Here is a 16242-nt window from a genome sequence, read left to right as displayed (position 1 = left end):
GATCTCGGGAAGACAAAATTTTGCCTTGGCCTGCAAATGGAACATCTAAGAAATGGGATTTTTGTCCATCAATCAAACTATACAGAAAAAATCCTGAAACGTTTTTCATGGACAAAGCCCACCCAATAAGTTCTCCAATGGTAGTGCGTTCCCTGAATGAGAAAGATGATCCATTCAGACCACGAGAAGAAAACGAGAGATTCTTGGTCCTGAAGTACCATATCTAAGTGCAATTGGTGCTTAATGTACTTGGCTAACAATACTCGACCTGACATAGCTTTTTCAGTAAACTTGTTAGCTAGATACAGCAATGCACCAACCAAGAGACATTGGAATGGAGTCAGACACTTATTACGTTATCTTCGAGGAACACAAGATCTCGGATTATTCTATCAGTCAGACCAAATGCGTCACTCATTGGATATGCAGATGCTGGCTACCTATCAGACCACAAAAGGCTAAGTCTCAATCCGGATATCTATTCACTTATGGAGGTACTGCAATATCTTGGAAATCCACGAAGCAGACTTTGACGGCCACATCATCAAATCATGCAGAATTAATTGCTCTTTATGAAGCTGGAAGGAATGTGTATGGCTAAGGTCAATGATCAAGAATATCCAAGAAGAATGCGGGATGGAAACAATAACAACAAATCCAACTATCATCTACGAAGACAATACTGCATGCATCACCCAAGTAAGCGAAGGGTACATCAAAGGAGACAGAACTAAACATTTATCACCAAAGCTCTTCTTCACTCATGACCTCCAAAAGGAAGGGACGATCAACATCCGACAAATCCAATCATGTGAGAATCTTGCAGATTTATTCACCAAATCCTTCCGGCGAAGAAATTTGAAGAATTAGTCCGAAAAATTGGAATGCATCATCTCGTGATATATGCTAGATTCAGGGGGAGTATTATATGCGCTGCACTCTTTTTCCCTTCGATCAGGTTTTTATCCCACCGGGTTTTTCCTGACAAGGTTTTTAATGAGCAGAGTATATCAAAAGCATATAAAACATAGAACCAACACTGACATTCAAGGGGGAGTGTTGCAACAGTTGTGACTGTCAGGTTGGACTTTGGAGCATACCAACTTTGACAATGCCCATCAACATTCAATGCAATGCAACAATTTTCTACCGCCCTACTACTCTACTATATGTAAACAGTGGTATAATTTACCACTATAAATATGTAAGCGTAAGATTTACATATGGGCATCAGATCAAAATACTTCAATATACAAAACTCTCTGATATATTTGCATAACTTCTCTCTCTATTTCTCACAACAAGAATCAACTTGTTGTGGTAATAAGTTGTGTGATTTGCATAAAAGTTTTGACTAATTTATTGTGATAGAAATTGGTTAGATCTCTTCCTGATTTAAGAATTACTAGGACTAATAATTTCTTTTGGTGGTTCTCTTATGTTTAGGGTTGGATAGGGAAAAGAGTTTAAGATCAACTAGTACGATTTTTATGATGTATTTTAGTTTCCTTTACATGAATGAAATGATGTTGTTGATGCGTCTAGTTCGCATTTTGAGTTGGCTAGTTGGAGAGAATATCTTGGAGTTGATCGTGAGAAAGGACATATTCTTATGCCTCTTGTTGTTGCTAAATACTTCGTCTAGAGGATGGTCATGAGTTGTTTAGGAAGTTGTATGTGTTATTTGCTTTCTCTTCATGTAAAATCCTAGTAGCCAATAACATACTAGATTTGAGGAGGGTGTTCGCAGTGCATAAGGTTCGTAAGATTGCTTCTTTCAATTGGTATAAGTATGTATTAGATAGGTTTAAGCATGCAACTTGTCTTTACAAGAATGCATTGTTCACAAAAGGTTCTTATTTTACTGGGTGCATTACCTCAAGATGAATTCTCCTTTGAATTGATTGATTCTCCAAATAACTCGACAAAGGCGGGCTAGTTGGAAGTGAACCATTACTAATCTGTAAGTAACAAAAGTAAATCAACTCCAACAAGATAATGTACCCATTAAAATGACCATGAGAACGTTTTGTGAACAATGCATTCTTGTAAAGACAAGTTGCATGCTTAAACATGTCTAATACATACTTACACCAATTGAAAGAAGCAATCTTACAAACCTCATGCACTGCGAACACCCGCCCCAAATCTAGTATGTTATTGACAATTGGAGCTATAAATGAAGAGAAAACATATCACATACAACTTCCTAAACAACTCCCCACTATCCTCTAGATGAAGTAATTCAACAAGAACAAGAGGCATAGGAATGTCATTTCTCAAGATAAACTCCAAAATATTTTCTCCAACTAGCTTTCAAGTCAAAATGTGAATTGTCTGCATTATCTCCCCTAGAATCATCAACAACATCATTTCATTCATGTAGAGGAAACTAAAATACATCATAAACATCCTTTGATCCAGAATATTGTGCACAAAACCAATTGCAATATTAAACACAAAAAAACACGCTATATCAGAACAAAACAAACATATCAACAAAAATGCAATATATCATGACAAAAACAACTATATCATGAAAAAACAAAGTATATCAGCAAAAAATCAACTATATCATGACAAAACTAACTATATAATTGCAACACCAACTATATTATGACAAAACTAATTATATAATTACAAAACCAACTATATCGTAAATTAAACCAACAATATCATGACAACTAATAATATCATAATAAAATCTACTATATCATGACAACCCAATATATCATAACAAAATCAGCTATATTATGACATAATCAACAATATCATCACAAAATCAACCATCTAAAATAAAAATCAGGATTTTTTGTCCAAACTACCACAACTTTGTCTTTTAGAGACTTTGCAAGAAACTATTTAACCAAGCAAAATTGTCCCAAATACCTTAGCTATACAACCATTGCTGACCACTACCAAATCGATTTTCTCATGCGTTGACCACGATTTTGCAATAAGCAAAAGTCACGTGCCCGACATGTGACTCATTCTATTTGTAAACGGCGGAGCTGCATCAACATTGGTTGTAATCACAACACCGGCTAAATAGTGGAGTTGCAGCAACACTGGTTGTAACCACAACACCGACGAACAACCACAACATCGGCTGCAACTACGACGGAGAGAAGTCAGGTTATGTAAAGTAAGTGAAACACATTGCTAAAATCAGTATCAACCATTACGTCAAACAAAGAGTTCAAGCTAAAACTAAGAAGTCCATCACAGCATAAAAGGGGAAGAGAATTAGATTAGTAGTGATCACATGCGTGATATGTCATAAACGAGAAGGAACTTTATACCACATAATGACTTGGCAGTACTTTCTCTAAAATAGGTGGATATAAACACCATAGGTGAAAAGGCCCAAAAAAAGGAAACGGAAGCAGAATACTACGATTCAGGCTTCAGAATTAAATTCACAAATAAGTCCGATGTCTACGGAGGAGCTAACCGCAATGTGTTGGATCATGGATGCAACTATCAGAATTCACATAAACTCATTAAACAGCAACAAAATCTATTAATTGGTAAAGATAGATAAAGGAAGCATAAATAAATAAAAAATACGAAGCACCAAGAAACACTATAGGAGATCTTTATGCAAATTAAAGTTTCCCAGCCTCTAATTGAGTGAGAAGTTCTCAAGGCAGAGAAGGCATTACATGATCAAGGACTATAGAAATTTAAAAGTAAAAAAGAAATCAAACCTCAACAATATAGAAGAGCTCCATCTTTAGTTGCTTCAGCAAAATTCTTAGGATGTCAAGACATAGCTTCAGAAGTCACTTTCTCATGAAGCTTCTGAACTCGGGCCTGTAAAAGAAAGATATAGCTCTTTGTCACTTTAAAGAGTAAATATGATGCAACAGAAAGCCAAACCCCTGCAAATTTTGGGTAGCTCAAGAGGCAATGCCAATGTAAGTAAGGCCATGCAGCAAGGCGGTAGTCAAATCACATTAAAACATATAGCATTATCACCAAAATACCATCTCCAGCACTGATTAAATTATGGATTTTGTCTGCTTATCTTTGATGGGTTTAAAGCTAAACTCCATTCTTTGTTTGAACATGTCAAGATAAATCTCCCATAGCCTACTTGTGCCACATGTAGTACTACCCATGAAACTAAAACTCAAGACCATCCGTTACAAAACAAACCAAGTGTAGCAGATTTTCGAATAGTCATACTGTGAAATTTCGATACAGAACGATGCGGTAAAAATCACATGCTCCTCACAGGGTCGTCCTTTGCAAAATGGTGACTCGAGGTATTAGAATGTTTTTTCCCTTTACGTTCACTCTCTTGTCAAGATTGGAAAAAAAATGTTTTATTAATTCATTCTATAGTTGATTAAACATAATATTATAAAAGTTTCTTCATTCACCAAATATAGACCATATGCTATATAGGTTGGTCATGATATGTTAAAAAGAATACTTTTTAAACTAGAAAGACACAAATAAGCTTGAAAACCCATTAATGTGACGAAAATTCACGCGCCCATCGGTCACAATGCTTTTCATTCATCCCTTACAAGTCGATTACGCCATAGCGGTCCATCAACAAGTACAGGGTGTACATTTGCTCAGGGACCCAAATCTGGAGGGCCTTTACTACATATATATTCCTTTTAAAGTTGACTTTTCTCTAAACCTAATACTTATTTTTCTTAGAAACTCAGTTTTCTAATGTGAGAAAAACATAGCCTATACGCAAAAGTCCTAAGAGAACTTACCCTGAAAGCTTTAGAACGACGGAGAGAAGGATCAGTCTCCAGCGCCATGGCATATGACTCTTCAGCTGCTTCTAGTTGATCCATTGCTAGAAAAATATCACCTTGGCAAATATAAGCCTAAGATTTATAAAGTATCAGATAAACCCCAGCACAATACCATAAAAAAGGATATATAATTGTTGTGACTTCACATATTATGACCATTGGTTTTCAGTATGGCAATGACTCTGTATGAAGTTAATACCCCTTCCACCAAAAGATTGCAAGACATCATAAAGTGTACCACTTGGGTAACACTACCATGAGAAATATTAAACATATCACTAGGTCCATACAAGCATACAACAAAAGCATGCATATGGGACATTATTAACATCCCAAACCAAGACTTATTCTAGAATATACATTCAAACCTATGCGACCTTAAAGTTTCTGGATTTCATTTCCTATTAGCTTGTCCCTTGGAAAAAGGACAAAGAAAATATAGAGAATGTGATAAGAGAAAAGGAGTCATCCTTCCATGAGTTCTTCCAATCTGATTCAATTATATAGTACACAGTACTTCTCTGAACTGTATAACCATCGTTGAAAATCAACTGTCCTTTAGCAAATTGCATTAAGCAAGATTCCTAATATTGCTGATTGTAAGATAAATTTTCAGTGAGTTCCAAATTTTCCTTTAGCACTTAAACTGCTATTCTACAGGTTCCTTGCTCTTCTCCCTGATAAACATATCTTAATGCATCTTAATACTATGTCTATGTAACTCTCAGGGAAAGCTTGAAATCGCAGATGTTCAATAACAATCTTCCATATTCCAATGCCTATCTTACTGAAAAGGGTTATTCAAATTAATACTTCTATATCCTTTAGCGTGATTTTTCCTATCCAATATCCATCTCATTCAAAGGTTACTTTCTGCTATGATGTATGATACATGCGTTGCTAGGCTATATGGCTAATTTTATTTTCTTCCCCACACCCCCTGTGGATCTATTCTTAACCTTCTTATGAGAGCAAGGAAAGAATTTTACATATAAATTTCCACAAGAGATGGCATAAATGCACCATTATGCATCTACACTTGAAAAGCATCTGATGATCTGCTTTGTCCAAAATCAATATTCAAGTGCAGCATTACCAAACAATTGTTTCTGCATTTTGACCGAAAACTTTAAGCTTGAACTTTCCTGATTGAGCAGCAAGAGAAGACATTTAGCATGCAACAAGGTGGTGTTCCCAAAGGCTAATAAAATATTCTAGACACTTGTTATGATTCTATCAACAAAACCAAACAAGAGAGATTGACACCCAAGTATATGTCTAATTGAGGAGGGGTGGTGAATTTGACAGTAGAACTGTACTATCTTCTTTTAAAGTACACCTGTTAATTGTTTCCAATCATACGTCTCAGATCCTAAGAGAATTATCTTATCGACAAAATAAAGTGTGCGCTTGTTACCGTTATTGAAATGACTTTAGCTCAAGGACACTAAAGTTTCCCAGGCATGGAAGGAGGAAGACAGCAATCACAAATACAAAAAATAAACCTTGAAATTGGATATGCTGCTAGAACTTGTTAACACACAAGTTGAGTGCCACATCATGGCATAAATGCAATATAAATCCATGTGACATAACTTAAGTCAGTCATTGAGATCTACCACATTATTAAGCAATGTCAAATTCATAACTAACTTCCCTTAGTCAGTTATTACTTCTATGTAAGTGATTTAAACAACTACTTCAAAGAGGAACACATAAATCTGTACAGAAACTGTATGAATTAAGCGGACAAAACTGCAAAAAAATTGCAGATCCTGAAGACAGTACTCCCCCTTCTCACCATGTCGAGTAGCACAGCTCACAGTAAGACCAGCGGCCACAGTACTGCTTTGTGCGTCTTTACTAATTTCTAGAAAGATTTCTACATATCCCGAAGCACAATTGATTATACTATTTACATAATGCACATATCCATGTAAATTTATAGTCTACACCACCAAAACTAGAAGATAATATTAATAAAGGCACATATAAAGTCCTAGTTACTCTATTAGTTTTTCACAAAACTATATCTTCCACATAAGCAAAGTTATACTGTCTCTAAGAGGGAGGATAGCTTCATCACTGTATATAACTAAGCTAAACTTTGACATAACCAACGATCGGTTACAGTCCAAGAAGTGCTTTAAAAACCACAAGTTACCATGAAGCTCCCTACAACTAGAACCGCAAGTAACCACCCACCTCCGCATAATGTGGGGCATAAACTAGAGCTTCCCTAGCATCTTCAAGTGCCCCACTGAAGTTGCCTGATGCCAACCTTACAGCAGACCTGAGTGGAGACAGGATGCCCACTTATTCAGTGAAGACAGCTTCTAAACTGAAAATTTTACATGCCATATTTATTGTGAAAATCAAATCCAAATGAAGATAAGAAGCATCCTAAAGACAACATTAGTGTTAAACCAATAAAGAATAGTGAAGCTATCAGCGACCTAAGTCGCAAATCATGTAACAAATTTCACTCCTTGTTCGCTCTTTATACCAAAACAAGTGCTCTTATCTTCTGTTAATGCAATAAGACATTAGCTTTCACACACCTTCCCTTGTATGAAATATGAACGCCTCCGATTGGTTCAGCTTCTATAGCCTGAAACAGCAAACATGCCAGCGTCATCTCTTCTACCAACATATATTTATAAAAATTATACTTAGTGAATGGTTGGTTCAACTCATATAAAGGGAAGTAAATCAAATAAAGGGAACAAATGGTAAAGACAATTGTTACCTTTATTGCGTGTTTGGTTCCACTATAAAACGGAAACACTTCTATGGGATTAGGGGGATACTATAATGCATACCATGAGGTTGAGGTGGGTAATAATTGGGTGAAAATTTTTAACCTCAAGAAACGAAACTATTACTCCACCCGTTGTACCAAACAGAATGTAAACTAAATGGTTCTTCTGTTTCCATTTCCAACACTAAGAATCGCCATACCACATATGCTCAAGTTCCTAACATCAAATCATCAATTAACATGAATCATCAATTTTGCTTCAAGAAAGAAAATGACGTGACAATATTACTTTAGCCATCCAACTTTTGCTTGAAATTTTTGCATTCAGAAAGCATAAAAAATTGCAGGCAGTGCTTAAGAGTTAAGGCAAAGAAGGGAAATCAGTTAAATCACATATTTCAAATGATACCAACAGCACATTAGGAAAAACAATGAATACCCGAGAGAATAATGCCTCAGCTTCAGAAAAATTGTGGTTGTCAAATTCAATCTGAGCTCTCTTCCTAAAAGCAAGAGCATCCAAACTCCTCCTAACAAGATCAGCATTATCAGCTCCTCTACCACATACATCAACAACCAGCTCAGCGGCACGAGCCGCTGTTCCACAGTGGCTGATCATGGCAGCCAGCGGCAAGACCACAAGGTTGGGACCATTTCCGCAGCGGCCGAGACAGCCGCAGGAATTTATAGAGACATGTGCTGGTGAAACACCCATTAGAGTTTCAAGAATCTGCAAAGATCCTTGTCTGCTGCAAGTCCGGTTTGTGCACACCCTTATCTCAATTTTGGAGTTGTTTGGAGATGAAGGTGGGTTTAACTTACTTGAGAATGTGAAAGAGGGTGTGGGTTTGATGGGTTTCGAGTTTGGAGGGAAATTGAGAGGGGATAGGGAAGAAATGGATTGGGAGTGCATGGTGTTGCAATTCGCTCACCTGTAAAAGTAAAACTGCAGGGGGAAGACCGAAGTATAAAGAATTGGTCTAGTTTCATGATCCAGCCTTGAGGTTTCCACCTTGAGCTGTTTTTATGCTATGCTCTTTTATCAAAAAAAAAAAAGAATTGGTCTAAAAGACTATAATGGTTAGAATCAATATCGCATTTTCCAAAGTAATTAGGGTATATACTTCATTTGTTTATTTTTCGGACTTTATCTTCATTTTTTTTTAATTTTTCGGACTATTTTTACGGATTTTTCATCTATACTTCTGATAAATTTTTCTTTGCATCGTATACCTTTTCGATTTTTGAAATTAACCATATACCCATCATTTTTTGAAAAAATACATCCACTTATCCTTAATGACTAACGGCGTTAAACTCCGTCAGCCATTAACCCCTAATCCCCACTCTAACCCTAATTAACTAATCTAAATCTACTCCTAATCCTAACTAACCTATATCAATTCCTAACCCTGATCCTAATACCCTAACCCTAACCCTAACCCCCTACTCATGCAGTCCCCCTCCCACCACCCCCGATGTCCCCCTTCCCCCACCCCGCAACCCCCCTTCCGCTAGTGGTGTCAGAAACAGATCTGACCGCTGGGTCAACCTGATTCTGACCTGACTTGAACCTGGTTCGACCTGTGAGGGTCAGTCCCAGACCTGACCGAAACCTGACCTGGGATTACCCAGACCTGACCGGCACCTGACAAGATTATATCCTGACCTGTTCAGACAGACCTGCTTTCAAACCCGAACCCGACCGTAATCAACAAGATATTATTAAAATTCAATTATTTTTTATATCTACAAAATCATTTAAATATGTTAATTTATAAATTTGCCTACATTTAATAATTAATTAAATAAAAAATTAAATTACATTTAATTTGACTATTTGAGGTTACACTTTCAATATCATATATTGGTTTATATTTTTATTTTCATTTATTTTTGAATTATTTATGTACATTACTCTCTTGTTTTAATTTGACATTTAAAATAAATGACAAAAGCTAATCTAACAGACAACATTACTTAATATCTGGAGAATGGTGGGAGCAATATGGGCATTCTAACACCAGTATTGCAAAAAGTAGCCATAAGAATATTAAGCTAAGTTTGCAATTCTTCAGCATTCGAGAAACAACGGAATACATTACATTAAATACATTCTGAGAAGAGGAATGAAGTTGACAAAGAATCAGGAACATCTCCCATGCTTCAAATTCAACAGCAACCATTAACAAAAACATTACTCACAACAAAAAAAAAAAAAATTGATGTCTCTATTATACCAAATTGATTCATCATAATCATGTGAATGTAGTTAAAAGTAAGGAACAAAAAAAATGTTCATAAATTGAAATAAATTTAGAATATATAAACTAATTCATCAAAGAGAAACATGACTGAAATGAGTAATTACAAAAATAATTCAAGGAAAAATTCACAACATTATACATTTGATAGATCTAACAAAAACAACTACAAAAATAAAAATCGAAAATCATTCAAGAATTATAATGAAATTAGAGATCCAAACCCTAACTTCACCGGAGCTTCGACTTCGAAAAATCGTAGCTTAACGACGGCGAAGACGAGAGGGTGTTGGTGCGACTGACGACAACGAACTACGAACGAAGATCGACAACCGACGACAACGAACAACGACGACAACGAACGACGACGACGAGCGAAGAGCGTCGATTCAGCGAGGATGATGAGAGAGAAAGAGCATCGAAAAAGGGAGGAAGGGTGGTGCCGTGGTGGTGGCGTCCAATTCCGGCAAGGACAGAGAAAGGAAGGAAGGAAGAGCAGCGACTTTTTTTTTTTTTTTTGAGGAGATGAAAGAGCAGCGGCTGAACATAGAGATAGGATTTTTAGGTTTGGAGGAGAGATGGGAGAAGGTAATAGGGTAGGAGACGATCTAACGGTTGATTTTGTTTTATGACATGTATCCAACGGTTAATATTCATGATCCGTGTGCTTTGTGTTATTTTCTTGAGTGCCCTTGATTATGATGATCTAACGGTTTAGATTTTGCCCATTAGATGATTTTGGATTTTGCCTTAAGAAAACAAATAATCCTACCAAATTATTATTTATAACAACTAATCTCCATATTTCACATTCCTAAACCCCAAATCTCATACCTTATAACCCCATTTTTCAAATAATAATATAATACTTATTATTATTATTGTTAGTTATGCTATTAGAACATATTAAGAGTCTATACTCATTAATAATCAATCGCGTATTAGTTAGAATGATTCCTATATTATTATATCGTACTAGAGTATTTAAGTCTACTGATAAAATAGTTTGTTTATAGTCACTATATACAAAGTTAAGACATATAGCTCAAGTAGATGTTTTTTTTTTCAAAATGCATTTCTCATAAAGACGACTAACTCAATATTGTATTGTTATCTTAATTAGCCTATCAACTACCATTGACACATTCGTTTAGTATAATATGTAATTTGAATCATTCAAGTAGATTTCTTTGTTTATGAAATGCATTACACTCGAGGACGATTATCATAATGATTACCCACTTACATTGACTAATCTATACACTAATCCATTTGTATTACTTTGTATTTATACTAATGTATACTAGCTAGAAATGTAATACATTGATTTATACACTATCTATACATTGACATATAGTCGAAATGCAATACATTAATCTATGTACTAATTTAGTTTAGCCTAATGATTACCCCCTACATTAGCTTCCGTCACGTTATACTCGTATTAGCTTGTGTTGATCGACTTTAATCATCATTATCACCAATTATGATCACATTATACTCGTATTGTTTTTTGGTCAATGATATGAGATTTAAGAAATGATAATGCTTATGGACAAGGGAATAACCGAGTAACTGTCTAAGTGTCAAATTACTATATGGTTGTGCAACTTATGAATCCGGCCTCGTTGTAATCACTTAGGCCTCACATAACCGTCATTGGAAACACATGAATGTATGATTGTCATTTGTTATAGTATTATAACATATTAAGAGTCGTTATACTAATTTATAATCAATATAGTATTAGATTGGTTATACAATTATTTTGACATCAATCTTATATTAATATGATTCAACATATTAGTATTTATATTGTTATTGTTAGTATTTCTGTTCTTATTTGTATTACTATTGCTATTGTTAGCCTTGTTACTATTACTGTTATTATTTGTATTTTTATATATTATCATTGTCGCTTTATGTTTATTAGTATTATTATTCTCATCCCATCATAGCTATTTACAAACTTATATATCAATCATAATGCTTATAGTAATAGATCATCAATATAAAGTTTGAAATTAATCGTCTACTCGTTATTATTATCGTTGGTTATAGTATATAATATTAAAACATATGAAGAGTCGTTCTAGTCCTTTACTCATTAAAGTGGTCTTACGCAGTTGATTATTCGAAATAAGAGTTGACTAAGAGAATACACTAAACATCACAGTAATCAATATAGTGTTTTTATTGGTTTTTCGTTGTCATCCATATATTTATCGCACACACACGTATGTATATATATGTCGATCTTAAATTAATACTTTTATTAATATGATTCGTTTACAAAATACATAACAAAATCAAGATGGCGCGATCAGGAGTTATTTGAAGTTGAATGGACGTTCAATAGCGAATGGACCCGATGTTTCACAATGATCGAACTAAGGTCATTACTAATTTAGCCTGAGTATATTTGACTTAACACAACCGTACATGAAACTTAAATACGACCGACGCAAACCGGGTAAAAAAGATATCAACGGGTGATCATATCCGGGATTGGATCGGTTCGTAAATGGAACGCTCAGACCTGTTCGGCACCCGGGAATCCAATGATTCAAATGTGTTCGACCCAGTTGAACAAAACCTGACCAATCATGACCTGGAACACTGACAATCAGAATCTTGACCTGTCCGGGTATGACCTGGTTCGCCGTGGGTATACCCAGAACCTGTTTGACAACCTGTTTTGACACCACTACCTTCCGCCACCCCTGCAGCCCCTTCCCCACCACCCTCGCAAAATCGTGCAACCCCCCTCCCCATGCAAAATCGCGCAATTCCCTCCCCCTGTTTCTTTCCTTCGTCTTTCTGTGAATTTGTCGGCCGCAGATTTCTTTGAATTCCTTTGGCAAAGAAGGCGAAGACTTAACATAAAAATGTCTGCGAAGAGGAAGATGAAGGAAAGAAACAGGGGGAGGGGGTTACGCAATTTTGCTGTGGAAGGGTTGCAGTGTTGCGGGGTGGGGGGAAGGGGGGCTTTGGGGGTGGTAGGAAGGGGGACTGCATGGGTGGCGGAAGGGGGAGAGGGGCTTTGGGGTGGTTGGGAGGGGAACTGCAGGGTGGCGAAAGGGGGGAGGGGGGACTCGGGGATGGTGGGGAGGGGGACTGTAGAGGTGGCGGAAGGGGGAGGGAGTTGCGGTGTTGCGGGGTGGCGGAAGGGGGGAGGGGGCTGCGGGGTGGGGGTGGGCGTGGGGGTGTTATGGTTAGGGTTTGGCTTAGTTTTAGGTTAGTCAATTAGGATTAGGGAGGGATTAGGGGTTAATGACTAACGAACGGTAATGTCGTTAGTCGTTAAGGGTAGGTGGATGTATTTTTTTGAAAAGTTGGGGGTATATGGTGAATTTGGAAACTTGCGATGGTATATGATGCAAAAAAAATTTGTCAGGAGTATATGGTGAAAAAACCGTTAGCTTTATTTGTTTATTTTTACTTGTAATATTAAGGGTATTTTTGACAAAAATAGTTGTTAGTTGTAAACTTTTAATTGTGAAGGTAGTTGTTAGCTTTTAGTTGTGATTTTAGAAGTTTAAAGTACAAGTATTTAGTAATAATAGTTGTTCACAAAATTGTAATGTGTAAATAATATGTAAAAATTGTAACTCAAAGCTACCCATAAACCTAATTTCGGATTTTACCTTTTGGTAGAGGTGATCATGGGCCGGACTTGGCCAAAAAATGACCCATTTCGGGCCAAAATCGCGGGCCGAATCGTGGCCAAAACCCACAAATTCGGGTTGGGTAAAACGGGTTTTTCGGCCATTTTCGGGCTGTGTCAAAATTTAGACTTGTTTTGCATATTTAAGTTTCTCGTGACCCTACTAGGCCGAGTCCGATAACATGTCGAAAATTTGTGCCCGAAACCTGCCCATTTTCGGGCCGGACCCAAGTTGATCACCTCTACCTATTGGCATAAGCGAATCAAAAGCTAAAAGCAACATGAAAGCTACCTCTAAAAGCTACTTTGTCAAATACTTAAATAATTTGTAAAAAGTTAAAAGCTACCTTGAAAGCTGCAAACAAACAACCTTAAAACGTTGCACAAGAATTTAGGAGATGTGAGAGATAAATAAAAAAAGCCCTCGTACTCCCTCCATTTCCTAAAGATCTTCCCTCTTTCTGTTTAAGTGTGTTTCCAAAAGATCTTCCCTCTTTTACTTTATTTCTTATTTGAAATTTTTTTCCCTTTTTACCCTCTCATGTATAGGGGTGTTAATCAAGTCGAGCAGCTCGCGAGCAACTCGAGCTTGACTCGGTCAACGCTCGGTCAAAACTCGACTCCAACTAGCTCGACTCGGCTCGAAACCTTAACAAGCACAAGTTGAGCAAGACCCTACTTGACTCGTTAAGCTCGCGAGCAGCTCGATAATGTTTTTTAAATACTATTTTCTTTAATAAAAAAATTTATTAAAAACTTGAGATATATGGACCAACTAACCAAGCCCAATAATTTTTACTTTGTGGTCCATGTCATGAACTCATGATCATATCATAAATTAGTAACAAAAGTTTTTTTAAAAACAATACACAAAAGAAAAGATTTGTTTGAAAATTGAAAGAAAAACCCTAGTCCCTCATTTCCCCCCAATTCCCAGCCCAACGCCCCAGCCGTCTTCTCACTCATTCTCTCTCTTTCGGACTCTCGCCTTTGCTCAGCAACACCGTTCTCACGTCGGTCTTCAACATCACCTTATCACTAGCGGCGTAAAAGCTCGTCACTGACATAAAAACTCAAGGTTTTCCGGCAAGTTTTTGGTGTTTTTCGGCTAATATATGACAGGTACACGTTATCTTTTTTTCCATTTGTTTTTCCCTTTTTTGATTTAGTTTTCTAATTTCGATTTATTATATCGTTTTTTTGATTTAGTTTGCGCACAAGTTTTTCGATTTATTATGAATATGTTTATTAAATTGTTACTTCTTTGTGCTTAGTATCCATTTGTGCGATGTGTTGTGATGTGTGTTGCACTGTTGTGTGTTGTTCTTCTTTTGTGCGTTGTGTCGCTATGTTTTGTGTTGTGCTGCGTGATGTGGCGTGCGGTGTGTGTAGCGTGGTATGGTGTGTGGGGTGGTGTGGTGTGTGGGGGTGGTGTGGTGTGTGGTGTGTGGTGTGTAGTGTGCAGCGTGGTGTGGTGTGTAGGATGGTGTGGTGTGCAGCGTGGTGTTGTGTGTAGGGTGGTGTGGTGTGCTGCGTGATGTGCGGAGTAGTGTGGCGTGTGGTGTGGTGTGGTGTGTAATGTAGTGTGTGGTGTATGGTGAATTGTTATGTGTAGATAAAGTTTTTCTGTTTTTTGTTTACTGTTTGTCTTTCTTGTCACTGCAACTTGTCTACTATGTTAGTGGTGTGTGTAGTAAGTGGTGTGTTGTCTTTATTGTCTATTATCTAGTAATGTAATATTATCATCCTTTAAATGCAGATTATCTAGTAATGTTGACAAAGAAACGACCGCTCCGAACAATCCTAATGTTGTTGAGGAGTTCCTTGTGAATCTCAATGATGAGATGGAGGAAGATGAAGAAGAACCCGAGGTAAAGGAAGTACATCCACCAATTAACACTCGTGAAGGTAACAATGATCTACTTCTATCGGGTCCTTTTAAGAGAGCAAGGCAATCTGGTGTTTGGAAGGATTTAAGTAACCCAAAATTTATTAACAAAGAATGGTTTGCTTTTTGTAAGCATTGTGAAACTAAACTTAAAGTTCTTAACTCTAGTCGTACTACACATTATAAGCATCACTTAGACAAATGTCCTAAAACAGCAAGGCAAAGTACATTGCTTAATTTTTTGCCATCTGATTCTAGTGCTGGAACACCTGAGTCTTCTTTTGTTAGTGCTTTACATAATGGTAAATTAGACATGTTATGGATGAGAGAAGGCATTGCACATTGGATTGTCATGCATGAAAAATAATTTTCAGTTGTTGAGAAAGAAGGTCTTAATTTGATGCTAAAGAGAGGAATCCTACAATGGAAAAGTGTGTCTCGCCATACCATAAGAAACGATGCTTTCAAAACTTATAAGATTGAAAAGAAGAAGTTAAAGGATTTGTTAAATACCATAGATAGGATTTCTTTGACCACTTATTTATGGCGTTCAAAGCCTCAAAAAATTGAGTATATGGTTCTTACGGCTCACTTTGTTGACCATGATTGGAAGCTCCGCGAATATTGAGCTTTGTTCATATACCTCCGCCTCGAAAAGGAAGAGACATAGCCAATTGCATATTTAAGTGTTTGAAGGAGTGGGACATTGAAAATAAAGTAAGTTCATTACTTCTTTAAGTACTTTCTACATACTTGTTAGTTTATATTTACAATTTACTCATTTTAGGTTTTACTTCTTTCTTAGGTTTTCACAATTTCGGTTGACAATGCAACGACAAATGACACATGCATAGAGATCTTGAAAGAAACATTTTTCA

The 16242-nt window shown here is 36.6% G+C and overlaps 2 protein-coding genes across 5 annotated transcripts; one reads left to right on the top strand and one right to left on the bottom strand.

The window, feature by feature from the left end:
* Window positions 1-2729: 2729 nt before the first annotated feature.
* LOC104901421 (uncharacterized) lies at window positions 2730-8557 on the bottom strand. 4 transcript variants are annotated; one of them, XM_048634776.2, is made up of 6 exons: window positions 7985-8555; window positions 7346-7395; window positions 6990-7077; window positions 4740-4856; window positions 3711-3816; window positions 2730-3480 (listed from the first exon to the last, which is right to left on the bottom strand). In XM_048634776.2, exons 1-5 carry the CDS (start codon window positions 8456-8458, stop codon window positions 3766-3768), a joined length of 780 nt encoding a protein of 259 aa, XP_048490733.1. In that variant the 5' UTR covers window positions 8459-8555; the 3' UTR covers window positions 2730-3480; window positions 3711-3765. The 4 variants fall into 4 exon arrangements, with proteins under 4 accessions (XP_048490733.1, XP_010687301.1, XP_010687300.1 ...); XM_010688999.4 differs by having other exon boundaries at window positions 2730-3115; XM_010688998.3 differs by having other exon boundaries at window positions 2730-3109; window positions 7985-8554.
* Window positions 8558-11348: 2791 nt separating this feature from the next.
* Window positions 11349-15731, top strand: LOC104901515 (uncharacterized). The gene is made up of 2 exons (XM_010689103.1): window positions 11349-11380; window positions 15236-15731. Exons 1-2 carry the CDS (start codon window positions 11349-11351, stop codon window positions 15729-15731), a joined length of 528 nt encoding a protein of 175 aa, XP_010687405.1.
* Window positions 15732-16242: the final 511 nt, after the last annotated feature.

The sequence above is a fragment of the Beta vulgaris genome, chromosome 8 (genome assembly GCF_026745355.1).
Source record: "Beta vulgaris subsp. vulgaris cultivar EL10 chromosome 8, EL10.2, whole genome shotgun sequence".
Classification (NCBI taxonomy): domain Eukaryota; kingdom Viridiplantae; phylum Streptophyta; class Magnoliopsida; order Caryophyllales; family Amaranthaceae; genus Beta; species Beta vulgaris.
This window is presented reverse-complemented; position numbering and strand designations above follow the sequence as displayed.

Coding starts and splice junctions, on each gene's coding strand:
- LOC104901421 (XM_048634776.2), bottom strand. CDS start 8,458: ATGCACTCCCAATCCATTTCTTCCCTATCCCCTCTCAATTTCCCTCCA. Junction 7,396..7,984: donor CTGAGGCATTATTCTCTCGG/GTATTCATTGTT, acceptor TTGCTGTTTCAG/GCTATAGAAGCTGAACCAAT. Junction 7,078..7,345: donor CATATTTCATACAAGGGAAG/GTGTGTGAAAGC, acceptor GTCTCCACTCAG/GTCTGCTGTAAGGTTGGCAT.
- LOC104901515 (XM_010689103.1), top strand. CDS start 11,349: ATGATAATGCTTATGGACAAGGGAATAACCGA. Junction 11,381..15,235: donor ATGGACAAGGGAATAACCGA/GTAACTGTCTAA, acceptor CTTTAAATGCAG/ATTATCTAGTAATGTTGACA.